Genomic DNA, 15,717 nt, shown 5'->3' with positions numbered 1-15,717 from the left:
AAGCAGGTCCGGATTTAGATTTGATGAGGCCCTAAGCTACTGACGCGGGTGGCGCTGTGGGTTAAACCAGAGAGCCTAGGACTTGCCAATCAGAAGGTCGGCGATTCAAATACCCGCGACAGGGTGAGCTCCCGTTGCTCGGTCCCTGCTCTTGCCAACCTAGCAGTTCGAAAGCATGTCAAAGTGCAAGTAGATAAATAGGTACCACTCCGGCGGGAAGGTAAACGGCGTTTCCGTGCGCTGCTCTGGTTTGCCAGAAGCGGCTTAGTCATGCTGGCCACATGACCCGGAAGTTGTCTGCGGACAAACGCCGGCTCCCTCGGCCAATATAGCGAGATGAGCGCCACAACCCCAGAGTCGGCCACGACTGGACCTAATGGTCAGGGGTCACTTTCCCCTTTACCTTTAAGCTACTGAAGGTAATGGGGCCCTTTATATGTCCAGGTGTCCTTTGTCAACAACAAATTGTCACTGTTTTTTGTGTTGAATATATGCTATATGCATGGAAATGAGCAAACCAGTGATATTTTAGGGAGCAGGCTAGCAGGCGGGGCCCTTACTTACATCATAGGAGTCTACGCAACACAAAACACTGCTGCTGTATGTAGGTTTTATGTTATTTGTTTTTTATCTTATATTTTGGAAATGTACATCCAGGTTTTTTTCCCTTTAAATTTTTTGGGGGGGCCCAAGAGAGTGGGGCCCAAAGCTATAGCTTGTTTAGCTTATACGTAAATCCGGCACTGGGTGCAAGCATTCATGTGCATCTCTTTCCACCGACTGACTTTGTTAAACTCAGTCACAAATAGCTGATCTGGTATCTATTAAAACAGAAGTCTGATCTGGGAAAGTGAATCGCTTGCAGCAAAATTGGGAAGAACTGATGCCTCTGTATCCCTCAAAGTTTTGTTTTCAGTACTACATTCCAGTTCTCACACACTTGTGTGGCACAGTGCAGCTATTGCAGTAGGGTGGCAGGATCTGAACTTGCAGATGTGTCAGAGTTGTTCCATGCCTTGCAGCCAGATCCCACTTCTACGGCAACAAAATGTGTTGAGCACATCGAGACACCCAAGAAATCTCATACCGTCTACCCAATGGGCAAAAGTGGAGGGGACAAAATAGCAAACATTTCAAGCCTCTAAACACCCACACAAGTGCTTTCTCCAAGTGCCTGGTGCTTTCTGGGGACAGTTGCAGGAATAGCCTCCCCCCCAGGGGCGGAGGAAGGGAGGGGCGGTGGGGTGGGCCGCCCCAGGTGTCACCACTGAGGGAGGTGGCAAAATGTCGGGAGGCGCTCACCTGCAGCGTGCCTGAGACACGCGTCTCTCCTGGGAGTGATGCAGTGACTTAGGTGCCCGCAGGCTCCGCGCTGCCCCAAATGGTCCTCCCTCTGCCTCCCCCACCCCCAGCTATAGGGCGGCTGAGTGGGAGGAGGCAGGCCGACACCCCCGAAGACCTGTGGAGTGTCCTGCCCCAGCCCGTCCTGTGGGTGGCTGGGCCCCTGGCCCCTGGGGGCGGCTGGCCCCACCCCTGGGCACAGGGTACACGCACCGCCCCAGGCACCTGATCAGCTTGCTCTGCCGCTGCTCCCCCCACCTCCGAAATATCATTGTGTTTACATTAAAAGGGCCTTTTCACAGTGCAATGAAACCAGCTGCTTGTGCTCTTTGTGTTCTCATGAGAGACGTTCCAAAAAGGTTGAACTCTCAATAAGTCTTGTTTGATCGCAAGGATTATATTAAGTTGTGGGTGGACATAGCGGTCGACACAGAGATTTCTCCAAGTGGTTCTTTATAGTAAGCTGGAACTGAACTGAACTGCAACAGCTCAGCCGGCCTGCTTTTATAGGCAGCCGGCTGTCAACATTGTAAGAACAACAACAACCCAGGGTTTCCTGCCTAAATTAACTTACGTGGACCTGAGTGAAAACTATATACACAATACCCCTGGTGGTCAGGGTGAGAACTTCAATACATAACAGATTAGATTCACCCCTGACTCCAGTATAGCTTTTTCACCATTCAGCAAAGCACCTAATTCCATGTGACAGTAACAATATAATTAGCAATCTCTGTAGTATTTAATTGTTACAGATTTCCACACACACAATAGCTATCAAGATTGCAACGTGCAAGTAGTGAGACTTCTCAGTTAGAGTCTCCACAAATTCTCCCTAAACACACACACACACACACACACACACACACACACACATATTGTGGGGTAATAAGCATTAATGGTTAATGCTAATTTTTTCTTATTTTTTCTAATGCTAATTGCCACACTGATACTTATCACACCATTTTCCAAGTGGAGCAGAACACGTAAGGATGGTTTGTTGCTGGTTTTTCAATAGAAAAATAAAATAATGTGGAAATCTTCATGAACGTATTCTGAATAATACATTTCCCCCCATTTTTGTTATTTATTATACTTGTTACCCGAAGATCTCCACAAAGTTATCTAATTTATACTACTCTTAATAATAATTATAATGAGGATTTTATAATTGAATGCAAAACAGGGCGGGAAACAAAGTTATATTAACAAATTAACAGTAGAACTTAATGTAAGACAATACTAGAAATATTTGAGCACAGTGTCCTTAGAATAAAGCGGTTCACGCACTGATTATAAGCCAGCTTATTATATATGTTTTATATTTACTTGGGTGATGTTGGAATATTCCAGAAACTTGGTAACTGGTCTTGAACAGGTTGCTAGGCAACAGGGAAAGTCTGCCCAGCAACAGGAGACCATATTAAGGGCATATGATTAACAAGGGTCAGAGTGTAGAGAGTTAAAAGTGTCAGTGTGCAAATGAGCATGAGTCAGCATTAGGTCTCTGGCCAGATGGCTAGAAGAAGAAAGGATTATGTGATTTTATTTGTATTAAAGGTAAAGGGACCCCTGATCATTAGGTCCAGTCGTAACCAACTCTGGGGTTGCGGCACTCATCTCGCTTTATTGGCCGAGGGAGCCAGCGTACAGCTTCCAGTTCATGTGGCCAGCATGACTAAGCCGCTTCTGGCGAACCAGAGCAGCACACGGAAACGCCTTTTACCTTCCCGCTGGAGTGGTACCTATTTATCTACTTGCACTGGCGTGCTTTTGAACTGCTAGGTTGGCAGGAGCAGGGACCGAGCAACGGGAGCTCACCCCGTCGCAGGGATTTGAACCGCCGACCTTCTGATCGGCAAGCCCTAGGCTCTGTGGTTTAACCCACAGTGCCACCCATAAATAATAAAGATACTAAATTAAAAAGGAAAGTCTGCTGCAAGTTTTTCAAAAGAAGAAAAGCCAAGAGCAGTAGCTGCGCACACAAATCAACAGTGGAAGGGAAATATAGGATATTGTTTAGTTGACAGGATGAATGGCTGAATTGGATTAGATTGACAGGGCTTCCGCCTGCAGAAGTAACACCTGCCAACTCTGCTGTTTCAGCTCTTTCTAGTGTGGGAATTTTCAGGGTGGCAGGAGAGGATATATTGTTGATTAATAGCCTTCCTAACTTGCACCAGCAAGTTCCTTTACTCAGCAGAGTCCATTCCCCTTTACACGGCAGAAAACTAGTTGCAAACTCGTGTGAGTTTCTTAAGACAATACGCAATTCAGTCTGGCTTGTCCAGACTGAAATGTGTTCTAATATTTTCCTGGTAAGACCCCTTCAATCCCTCCTAAAATAATAAAGACACCGCAGTTTTATTCATAAGCAATAAAAAGAAAGATTACTCATGATCAGGCAGAGCACAGTGTGATCCCTGGGGGCAGCCTTTAGGCTTAAAGTTACAAACCTGTTGTCAGGGTTTCTGGGAGAGAGGAGGAGATGACAGAGGAGACGGAGAGCGAGTGGGAGGAGGGGCAGAAGGATGAGGAAGAAGATGACGGAATTCTAAGGGAATCCACGAGTCTGAGCAGCGAGTCAGAGGATTCTCAAAAGGGGGTTACCTTAAACAAGCAAAAGGGAGGAGAAGGGAGAAGCGGAGAGGAGCCCAGTGGAAGACAGACGCAGCAAGAGGCGTCTCAGCTGGAACGGAGTAAAGGGGGTGGAGTCGTCAGCCTCTCGGAGGGAGCAGGATTAGGAGAGAACAGAGAAAGGGGGTTGGAGCAAGGTGTTCAGCCGGAAAGGGTGGAGAGCAGAACAAAGGGTGGTGTAGCGGTCGAAAGAAAGGTCAGGAGCAACGTACGCGCGCCAAGTTCAAACGTAGAGGCGCGCGGAAGTGGAGAGAGCTCAGGGGAGGAGCCCGGCCCCAAAGCCAGAAGGAGGGGGGAAGAGGCGGCAGAGGATTCAGCCTCAGGCGAGTCACGGAGAGAGGGAACCCAGGGGGGCAGGAAGACCCTGCGGAAAAGAAAGGAGAGGAAGAGGTGGTCTAGAGCCAGGCTATTAAGTTGGTGTGGAAGAGGGGAGGAGTCAGAGGGGACTTCAGCGGTCTAACGTGACAGACGTACGGCCACAATGCTGAACTGTATGAGAAGCAGAAATCTTCAATAAACTTTTCCTGTAAATAAACTGCAACGGAGTGAGGTCTCTTGTGAGCTGGGACCCATCCTGGGTGGCCGTGACAGTAAGTCCCCTCTCTGAAAGCAAAAAATTTTTTTTTGCGAAGCTCACGAACGGGAGCAGCCATGAGCGCTGAGGAGCAGCTGGTTGCACTGCGGGATCAGGTTACCGCTCTCACATCGGCAGTCATTGCTTCGCAGAAGAAGAATGACGACTTGGAGAAGACGTGCCAGGATTTGCAGGCAAGGTGGGAACACGCGGACAGGGCGGGGGCCCCAGGATCCAGAGCGGAGGGCATTGCGCTTGGACGGCGGGGGGGTGCCCTGGTTCCGCATTTTAATGGCAACTTGCAAGACTATCCCAATTTCAGAGCGGACGTCGTGTATGCACTGCATTTACTCCGTCACGATTTTAAAGATGAGGAGGAGAAAGTGGGGTTCATTGTTTCGCACCTGCATGGGGAGGCCAGGGCTTGGCTACGCAATCTGTGGCGCGAAGATGGACCGGCCCGTCGCAATTCAACTGCGTTCATCAAAGCGATGGATTCTTGTTTTCAATCCTCTGTGGATGTGGACATTGCGCGCCGTCAAATGCACGGGCTGAGGCAGGGGAAAGCGACTGTGCGCCAATACCACTCTAAATTTTTTGCATTGCTCACCGCCTTAGATTGGCCAAAGGACAGTAAACCGGTCAGAGATCTTTTTTGGGAGGGATTGAGCCCCCCCATCAAGGATGAGATCGCTAGGGGGGACAGACCCCAGACCCTAGAAGACGTGGTGCAACGGGCTTTAGCTATTGGAATTCGACATGAGGGACGTCCGTGGCACGAGGAGGACGGGCCCCAAGCGCGTGCGCAAGCGAGGACTCTCCCTTTTGTGCACAGGGATTTCAGCCGTGCGCACCCCTCGCCAATGGGGAAGGACAGCGAGGAGCCAATGGAGATTGGTGGTGCTAGGGCTCAGAAGCCATCCCAGAGCCCTGTCCCTGGTGCAGCCAAAGCGAAGCCTCCTAGAGGAACCAGGAAGTGTTACATCTGTGACAGTGCGCACCATATGGCGAAAGAGTGCCCCCAGAGGCTCCAGAAGCACACTGCGGCACTGGCAACTGTGACAGCAGAGGTGCAACCAGGGGAGCGACTTCAGGGAAACGACAGTGCCTGGCTGGAAGCAGAGCTCCTGGGGCTCAGCCAGGCGGATCTGTAGACAAGCCCCCAGCATCGCCGCAGAGCGTGGACCCTTTGCCTCCCAAACCGGCAGTTCTGCTCACAGCAACATTCCAGCTGCCTGATGGGAGACTCCTCGAGGTTCCAATAACGATCGATTCGGGAAGCAACGCCGACTTCGTGGGACTGCAGTTCGTTAAGCAGCACAACATGGCGCTCCTGCCTGCAACGACGCCTCTGAACGTGGTCACGGTAGACGGCAGGAAGTTGCTGGGGGGGCAAGTGGTGCAGCAAACCCCTCCCATGCTGATGCAGATTGGCAACCATCGAGAACTTATTAGTTTCAATGTCACCCACTTATCGGACACGCCCATCGTGTTAGGCATGAGTTGGCTGGAGAGGCACAGTCCCGCGGTTGCGTGGTATCAGCGGCAGATCACCTTTTGTTCATCGTATTGTGCTCAGCATTGCTTTCAGACCGATCAGGGAGGAGAAGCCGAGCAGCAGTTGCATCTGGGTATGGTGCAAACAGTGCCTCACAAGTACCAGGACTTCTTGGAGGTTTTCTGTGAGAAGGAAGCTGACAAGTTGCCGCCTCACAGACCTTACGACTGCGCGATTGATTTAGTGCCAGGGGCGCAACTGCCTGCTGCCAAGCTGTACTCCATGTCGGAGGACGAAATGCAAGAGCTTCGGGAGTTCATAGACCATAACCTCAAGCGCGGTTTCATCCAGGAATCTAAAGCAGCGGGAGGCAGCCCTGTTTTCTTTGTGAAGAAGAAAGACACGCCCCAAAAAAGGCTTATAGTGGATTACAGGTTCATAAACAGCTTGACTAAGCCCAAAGCTTTCCCCATGCCCAAGATTGACGACCTTTTAGCGACCGTCAGGAGGGGCAAGATTTTCACCAAGCTGGACCTACGTGGAGCTTACAATCTCATCCGCATCCGGAAAGGAGATGAGTGGAAGACCGCCATGTTCACCCCTCTGGGCACATACGAATACAGAGTCATGCCTTTCGGCCTCCAAAATGGCAGCCACGTTTTTCAAGCATTTATGCACCACGTGCTAGCAGGTCTCCTCTACAAAAAGTGTGTCTGCTTTCTCGACGATATCCTGATTTTCTCGGAATCGCCGGAGGATCACGATAAGGACGTGAGGGAGGTCCTGCAGAGGCTGAAGGAACACAGGCTGTACGCCAAGTTGGAAAAATGCCAGTTTGATGTCAGAGAGGTTGATTTCCTTGGCTACAAGTTGTCCGACGAGGGACTGGCCATGGACAGGGCTAAGGTTCAAGCGCTGTTGGACTGGAAAAGCCCTCGAAATCGGAAAGAGGTCCAGAGGTTCATCGGCTTTGCCAATTTTTACCGCAAGTTTATTAAAGGCTTTGCGAACGCGACGGCGGCTATCACTGACACCCTCAGTTCCAAGAAGAAGAAGTTCGTCTGGACCGAACAAGCGGAGCGGTCCTTCCGGACGCTTAAGGGTCTTTTCGCCTCCGAAGAGCAGCTGCTCCACGTGAATCCCGGCAGACCCATGCGGGTAGAGACCGATGCGTCAGACAGAGCGGTTGGGGCCGTTCTTTTGCAAGAGGATTCACAAGGCAACTGGAGACCGGGTGCGTTCTACTCCCGGAAGCTCAGCAAGACGGAGCGCAATTATACCATATGGGACAGGGAGTTGTTGGCCATTCATGCAGCTTTCAAAGCGTGGCGACACTTCTTGATAGGAGCCAAGCACACGGTGCAGGTCCGCACGGATCACAAGAACTTAGAGTATTGGCGGACGGCTAAGTTGCAGACCCAGCGACACATGCGCTGGGCGGAGTTCTTCGCGGACTTCGACTTCAAAATAGAATACATCCCAGGAGACTCCAATGTTATTGCAGACGCGCTATCCCGAAAGCCGCAATACTTGGAGGAAGCAGCTCCAATCGCAGCAAAGCACATTTTCGCACCGCAGGCGTGGACGTGCGCTACCATCGCAGTCGACCTGGACGCGGTGCGACGCGCGTTGCAAAGGGATCAGTTTGCACAGTCTAAGATGGAGGAACTACGCGGAGGGTCGCGAGACAACGATGAGTTTCAATTGCAAGATGGACTTTTGACTCGTAAGGGTGCCCTTTACGTGCCCACCGACGAGCTTCGAGCCAAGGTTCTGCAACAATTGCATGACGCCCCTAGTGCAGGCCATTTCGGCAAAGAGAAGACGATGGAGTTGGTGGCTAGAGACTTTTGGTGGCCCCAGATGAGAGGAGAGGTGGCGGACTACGTCGCCAGGTGTGATATCTGCCAGAGGTCCAAACCAGTGCACCAGAAGCAGGCGGGATTGCTAGAACCGCTGGAGACACCGCAGCAACCGTGGGAGAGGGTAGCGTTGGACTTTGTTACAGACCTGCCCAGCTCCAGAGGTAAGACGGCGGTGTTAGTGGTGGTGGACTTGTTCACCAAGATGGCGCACTTCATCCCTTGTGCCAAGGTGGCGACGGCAGAACAGACCGCAAAGCTCTTCATCGATCACGTCTTCAGAGTGCATGGACTTCCGCAGTCCGTCTTGTCCGACAGGGGGCGCCAGTTTGTTTCCACTTTCTGGCGAAAGCTTCTGGGCATCTTGCACGTCAAAATCAACCTGACATCGGCGAGGCATCCACAAACCAACGGTCAAGCGGAGAGGGTCAACGCGATCATGCAGCAGTACCTGCGGTGCTACGCCAACCAGCGACCTGCGGCGTGGGTGGACTATCTGCCGATGGCTGAATTCGCCTACAACAACACGAAACACGCATCCACCGGGGTGACGCCTTTCTTCGCGAACAATGGCCGTCATCCCAGGACCTTCCCGAGATTTGCGGCACCAGGAGGGGGGGGGCCTCAAGATGCCGACCAGTTTGCAGCGGAGTTGCAAGAGGTGCACGAGGAGCTGCGGAGACATTTGGAGCTGGCAAAACAGGCGTATAAGGTGCAGGCCGATAAGCACAGGAGGGCGGGAGAGGACATCCAGGTTGGGGACTGGGTGTGGTTAGCAGCCCACGCGATGCCGGCCAGGTCATTGGCCAAGAAGAAGTTAGGACACAGGCAGCTAGGGCCATATCAAGTTGAGGCTAAGATCAATCCGGTGGCTTTTCGTCTAGCCCTTCCGGAGGGTTCCAGGGTGCACCCGGTCTTTCATAGGTCGGTGCTCACTCCCTACAAAACCCCACACAGGTTTCAAGAGTCAGGAGCACCCCCAGAGCCACGTAGGGGGCGCCTGAGAGGGGGGAATCGCCAAGACCAGAACCTCTTAACGAGGTCACAGAGATACTGGACTCGAGATGGGGGGAGGAGGGAGTTGAATATTTTCTCGCCAGGGAAGGCACTCCGGCCTCTGCCAATAGCTGGGTGCCGGGTTACGCGTTGGACGAACCCCTGTTGAAGGAGGAGTTCCATGCACTTTTTCCGCACAAGCCCATGCCCGAGGAGTATTTTGATGATTGGCTTTTCACGCCCACTTTGTCGGACAGCACGTTCGAGGGTTTCTCCTCGCCCGAGGGCCATACGCCCGAAACAAGCCCGACCAGGGATCCGAGACTGGGGGGGGAGGAGACAGGCCCTTGTTGGTGGGTGGATCAGCCAAGGGAGGCATGGAGTCAGAGATGGATGGTAGGTCCTTGGCAGGCAGCGCCAGGAGAAACAGTGATGGAGGAAGAGACTGTGATGTCTTTGGGTGGGGAACCCGAGTTCGAACACACATATACGGAGCTGCCAGAGGAGAACGTTGAAGTGGACAACCTGTATCCTGAACCGACCCCGGAAGAACCACGTTTTCCTCAACCTGCACCCGGCGAGCGGGAGGGGGGAAGGGGGGGCTTCGAGGGGGGGATGGATGTCAGGGTTTCTGGGAGAGAGGAGGAGATGACAGAGGAGACGGAGAGCGAGTGGGAGGAGGGGCAGAAGGATGAGGAAGAAGATGACGGAATTCTAAGGGAATCCACGAGTCTGAGCAGCGAGTCAGAGGATTCTCAAAAGGGGGTTACCTTAATCAAGCAAAAGGGAGGAGAAGGGAGAAGCGGAGAGGAGCCCAGTGGAAGACAGACGCAGCAAGAGGCGTCTCAGCTGGAACGGAGTAAAGGGGGTGGAGTCGTCAGCCTCTCGGAGGGAGCAGGATTAGGAGAGAACAGAGAAAGGGGGTTGGAGCAAGGTGTTCAGCCGGAAAGGGTGGAGAGCAGAACAAAGGGTGGTGTAGCGGTCGAAAGAAAGGTCAGGAGCAACGTACGCGCGCCAAGTTCAAACGTAGAGGCGCGCGGAAGTGGAGAGAGCTCAGGGGAGGAGCCCGGCCCCAAAGCCAGAAGGAGGGGGGAAGAGGCGGCAGAGGATTCAGCCTCAGGCGAGTCACGGAGAGAGGGAACCCAGGGGGGCAGGAAGACCCTGCGGAAAAGAAAGGAGAGGAAGAGGTGGTCTAGAGCCAGGCTATTAAGTTGGTGTGGAAGAGGGGAGGAGTCAGAGGGGACTTCAGCGGTCTAACGTGACAGACGTACGGCCACAATGCTGAACTGTATGAGAAGCAGAAATCTTCAATAAACTTTTCCTGTAAATAAACTGCAACGGAGTGAGGTCTCTTGTGAGCTGGGACCCATCCTGGGTGGCCGTGACACCTGTTCAAACAGGTTTACCCCATATGGGAGATAACCGGGGGGACTGCTGGCTGGCAGGTGAATCACGATGTTCGCAGAACAAAAAAGAAGATAGAAGAAAGGAAGGTGGCAGCATGACTTGTCCTTTTACCAGGTCTGGAAAGGTCACACCCACCTACTAGTCCCATCCAAGGAAGGATGCTCCATGCCAGGAAGAACAGGAAGTTTTGACTGGCTGGACCAAGCATCTGCAGAAAACAGCAGCAGGAGACTTTTTCAGGTGGTTCAAAATTTAGCGGAACCACCTGTAACATCGGGGCCCAGTACGGGCCACATATTCTCCTGTAATGATTTTGCAAAGTTTTTTGCAGATAAAATCGCTCAGATTCGGGAAGAAGTAGACTCCACCGTGGGAGGAGGGCCGGGGCTGGAGAGTGCTAGAGTTCTGTCTAGTCAAATTGTGTGGGATCAATTCCAATCTGTTACCTCCGAGGATGTGGACAGGCTGCTTGGACGAGTGAAACCAACCACCTGTCTCCTGGATCCTTGCCCATCCTGGCTTATAAAAGCTAGCTGGGAAGGACTGGGCGATGGGCTTCGTGGGGTGGTGAATGCTTCCCTCCGTGAGGGAGCCTTCCCAGACCCACTGAAAGAGGCGGTTATTAAACCGCTTCTTAAAAAACCATCTTTACATGCGGCCACAATGGCCAACTATCGCCCAGTCTCAAATCTTCCATTCTTGGGCAAGGTGATAGAGCGAGCGGTTGCCGAACAACTCCAGGCACGCCTGGAAGAAGCGGACCATTTGGATCCCTTCCAGTCGGGATTCAGGCCTCATCATGGGACTGAAACTGCCTTGGTCGCACTGGTTGATGATCTCCGGCGGGCTAGGGACAAAGGTGAGAGCTGTTTCCTAGTTCTGCTGGATCTCTCAGCGGCGTTTGATACCATCGACCATAACATCCTTCTGGACCGTCTTGAGGGGCTGGGAGCTGGGGGCACTGTCCTACAGTGGTTCCGCTCCTTCCTCCTGGGCCGTGTTCAGAAAGTGGTGGTGGGGGATGAGTGTTCAGACCCCTGGGCTCTCACTTGTGGGGTGCCTCAGGGTTCTGTCCTCTCCCCCATGCTTTTCAACAATTACATGCAGCCGCTGGGAGAGATCATCAGGAGGTTTGGGCTGGGTGTTCATCAGTATGCAAATGATACCCAGCTCTACCTCTCTTTTAAATCAGAACCAGTGAGGGCAGTGAAGGTCCTGTGTGAGTGTCTGGAGGCGGTTGGAGGATGGATGGCGGCTAACAGATTGAGGTTGAATCCTGACAAGACAGAAGTACTGTTTCTGAGGGACAGGAGGCGGGCAGGTGTGGAGGATTCCCTGGTCCTGAATGGGGTAACTGTGCCCCTGAAGGACCAGGTGCGCAGCCTGGGAGTCATTTTGGACTCACAGCTGTCCATGGAGGCACAGGTCAAATCTGTGTCCAGGGCAGCTGTTTACCAGCTCCATCTGGTACGTAGGCTGAGACCCTATCTGCCTGCGGACTGTCTCGCCAGAGTGGTGCATGCTCTGGTTATCTCCCGCTTGGACTACTGCAATGCACTCTACGTGGGGCTACCTTTGAAGGTGACGCAGAAACTACAACTAATCCAGAATGCGGCAGCTAGACTGGTGACTGGGAGCGGCCGCCGAGACCATATAACACCGGTCTTGAAAGACCTACATTGGCTCCCAGTATGTTTCCGAGCACAATTCAAAGTGTTGGTGCTGACCTTTAAAGCCCTAAACGGCCTCGGTCCAGTATACCTGAAGGAGCGTCTCCACCCCCATCATTCTGCCCGGACACTGAGGTCCAGCGCCGAGGGCCTTCTGGCGGTTCCCTCATTGCGAGAAGCAAAGCTACAGGGAACCAGGCAGAGGGCCTTCTCGGTAGTGGCGCCCACCCTGTGGAACGCCCTTCCAGCAGATGTCAAAGCGATAAACAACTACCTGACATTCAGAAGACATCTTAAGGCAGCCCTGTTCAGGGAAGTTTTTAACGTGTGATATTTTATTGTATTTTTGGTTTTTATGGAAGCCGCCCAGAGTGGCTGGGGAGGCCCAGCCAGATGGGCGGGGTATAAATAATAAATTATTATTATTATTATTATTATTATTATTATTATTATTCCCTTGCATGTCCACGCTAGCAAAACAATGAATGTTGTACTTGACTGCTCCCAGTGGATTACATTCCACATCTAATTCTTCCTGCAGGATTCACTTTCGCCCACGCGTTCTGCGCGACGTGTCTGCAATGGATACAAGGACCACAATCCTTGGCACTGAAATCAGCTTCCCTGTGGGAATTGCTCCCACCGGCTTCCATAGGTTGGCTTGGCCAGATGGAGAGCTGAGCACAGCGAGAGGTATGCCAGGGTCTCCTTCTTGCTGAGAAACAATGGTTGGGCACACAGGGCAGCTGAAAGTGGATTTAGCTCATCATCCCGTGTGTGCATGTTTTTCATGTCATCCACACAGCACGGTCCTTATCCAAGCGGCAGCTGTGCCACACACGGACTTGCCTCTGAATCCAACCCTGGTTTCCCCTTCCCCTCAAGCTAGATGCCTTGCCTTAGAATCAAGTGCCTTTCAAGTTTATCAGATCGTATTAAGGTTTTTAAAACGCTCTGCAAAAAGGCAAGCCTGAAATACCGCTTTGGAGAGGTCCAGAGAGGACCTCCTCAGAGCACAACAAGGAAATCAGTCGGCAATGTGTACCACCCAGTCTTGTAGGGAAGACTGTAGCTCTCTTCAGCAATACAAAGATTGCACCCACAGCGCCAGATTTAGGGCGGGGCGGTTCCCCTGCAAAGGGCACCAAGACAAGGGGGCACAAAATTGAGAAGATCCATAACAGAGATGATCAATTTGGGGGAGCCAAATTTTGGCCTTGCACAGGGCGCCATATTACAAAAGATGGAGAAGAGAGAATGAGTGCAGTTTGGCAGAGGCTTAGCTGCTAATACTTCTGCATCTCTTTTCTCTCTATATAATTTTTATTTATCAATGACTTCCCTTCTTCTCTTTCCATGGTTCGTTTTACATCTCATAAATCCCTGCATATTTTACAAAAACTATACCATTCAGTGTTCCGTTATTGCATCCATCAAAACTTGTTTACGCTGTTGAATTTACCTTAATGCTGCCAGCTGGACACAATTATTTCCCATATATATTCAATAAACGTTTTCCAGTCTTCTTTAAACATATGTTCTTCTTGTTCTATATGTTAAGTCTGTGAGTTGTGCATATTCTGTCAACTTAAGATGCCATTCTTCTTTGGTTGGGACCTCGCTCGTTTTCCATTTTGGGGCTAAGAAAACACGGCCACATTAGTGGCATACATAAATATCCTTTTTTTGAAATTCCCTCTTTTCTCTGTCAACAGTACCATTCCACCATAAGGAAATAAAATAAACAAATAACAGGAATTAGTGAACTGATCCACCAATCATAGCTGCTTTAGCTGAGATTCCTGCATAGCTGGGGGTTGGTCCCTTCCAGTTCAACAGTTCAGTAATTCTATGAGCCAAAGCGGCCAAACCCAGCATACTAAGCTCAGCTTTTCCTTCCCCCATCCCCATATTTTTCCAAAGCGGCAGAAGCAATGAATACATGCTACATTGCCAGCTCCTATGCCTCTTGCTCCGTGGATGAGATTGCTGCTGCTGCGCCTGCTGCTCTCCGGTGGTTCCAGCTCTACATCCACCGGGACAGAACTGTCGCGGAGCAACTGATACGAAGGGCAGAAGCAGCTGGATTCCGGGCCCTGGTGCTCACAGCTGATGTGCCCTACACAGGCAAGAGGCGCGACGACATCCGCAACGACTTCCGGTTCTTGTCTGCCGTTAAGGCCAAGAACTTTGAAGGCGCCTTCGAGGTTTGTTTGTTTTTAAATATATATATATATATTTATTAGCAATTCAATAACATGTCAAAACATATCATATGCATTATTTCCTCCCCTTTTTTCCCCACCCACCCCTCGAACCCTCCCTCCCCTCCCCCAGAGACTTCCCTCAGTTCCTCTCTCTGATTTCTCAACACATATTATTCTCTGCATGTTACAAAATTATACAAATCCTTCCATTATCTGTCTGCCATGTTATCAATCAATAAATTTGTGTATGTTTATTCAAAACCTGCCAAGGAGTCAAATTCATTTTGTTGTCCTTTTAAGTAATATGTGAAAAGTTCCCATTCTTGTTTAAAGTCACAGTTGTCCTTATCTCGCAGTTTATATGTCAATTTTGCCAGTTCTGCATAGTCCATCAGTTTTTCTTGCCACTGTTCTTTTGTCGGGATTTCCTCATTCTTCCATCCCTGTGCTATCAAGACTCTTGCCGCTGTTGTTGCATACATAAATAAATTATTTATTTTCCTTGGCAGGTCTTGTCCTACAATCCCTAACAGAAATGCTTCTGGTTTTTTTAACAAATGTCATTTTGAACATTTTCTTCAGTTCATTGTAGATCATTTCCCAAAATTCCCCTGCCTTCAAGGTCTGTAAAGCTTTAGCGGAATCCCCTACAAAAGCTGTCTAGGGAATGGGCAGAGTAACTTGGGACATCCACACCATCGTGGAGAGACAGCCAGCAAGGTGTGGGCAGTGCCAGGCTGGACATCGGGACAAGGCAGCAAAGTGTGTTTGGGATGGCACAAAATGGTGGTAAAAGGGGGGAAACAGAGGTTTGTTGGCCTCTGTGTGGCTTGAGAGGCAATGGAGTGTGCCTCTGGTGGTGAAGTCGAACCACTGCAATAGCAGAAACAAAGTGACTTCCCCGGAGCACGAGAGCAGTGGTACCTCAGGTTAAGTACTTAATTCATTCCGGAGGTCCGTAGCTAACCTGAAACTGTTCTTAACCTGAAGCACCACTTTAGCTAATGGGGCCTCCTGCTGCCGCCGCGCCGCCAGAGCATGATTTCTGTTCTCACCCTGAAGCAAAGTTCTTAACCTGAAGCACTATTTCTGGGTTAGCGGAGTATGTAACCTGAAGCATCTGTAACCTGAGGTACCGCTGTATGGAGGTCCTGGGCTGCCCAGACCTGCCCTCTCGGTCTCACTGATTTGGTCCAAAGGAAAGCAGAGCAATATTTTTGGCACCAGCTGGGCTGCAGGAGTTGCAGTAAGGAAGCATACAAGGCACCATCCATAGTCTTAGGGACTCCATTCCAGATATATGTAGGGCTTGCTCCTGAGCTGTTTCTTCTCCCGAAGAAATCCTGCAAGGCAGCAGAGCAGAGGTTGAGCATCAGAGTTTCCCTTCTCTGAGATGGGCTACCTTTCTAAAGCCCCATCTGCCCCTCACTTCCCTCTGCACGCCATGCAGAAATTGCCTTTTGGACCATTGGACACACTGTTGGTCTCATCTGCTCAAGCCAAGGGTGATGCAACCCAAAACAAA

At 51.0% G+C, this 15,717-nt stretch overlaps 1 protein-coding gene across 3 annotated transcripts in view; it reads left to right on the top strand.

The window, feature by feature from the left end:
* HAO2 (hydroxyacid oxidase 2) overlaps window positions 1–15,717 on the top strand; it is a 28,861-nt gene that overhangs the window by 1,041 nt on the left and 12,103 nt on the right. For 2 of the 3 annotated variants that reach the window (XM_081894551.1, XM_081894549.1), the window contains exons 3-4: window positions 12,527–12,678; window positions 13,909–14,192. In XM_081894551.1, coding sequence (XP_081750677.1) covers window positions 12,527–12,678; window positions 13,909–14,192 — 436 coding nt within the window. The remainder of the gene's footprint in view (window positions 1–12,526; window positions 12,679–13,908; window positions 14,193–15,717) is intronic. The other variant, XM_081894550.1, reaches the window with a different exon arrangement.

Source organism: Podarcis melisellensis (genome assembly GCF_964234715.1).
Source record: "Podarcis melisellensis genome assembly, chromosome: 17".
In the NCBI taxonomy this organism is placed as follows: domain Eukaryota; kingdom Metazoa; phylum Chordata; class Lepidosauria; order Squamata; family Lacertidae; genus Podarcis; species Podarcis melisellensis.
The sequence above is the reverse complement of the archived record's forward strand: the minus strand, read 5'-3'. Positions and strand labels throughout refer to the sequence as shown.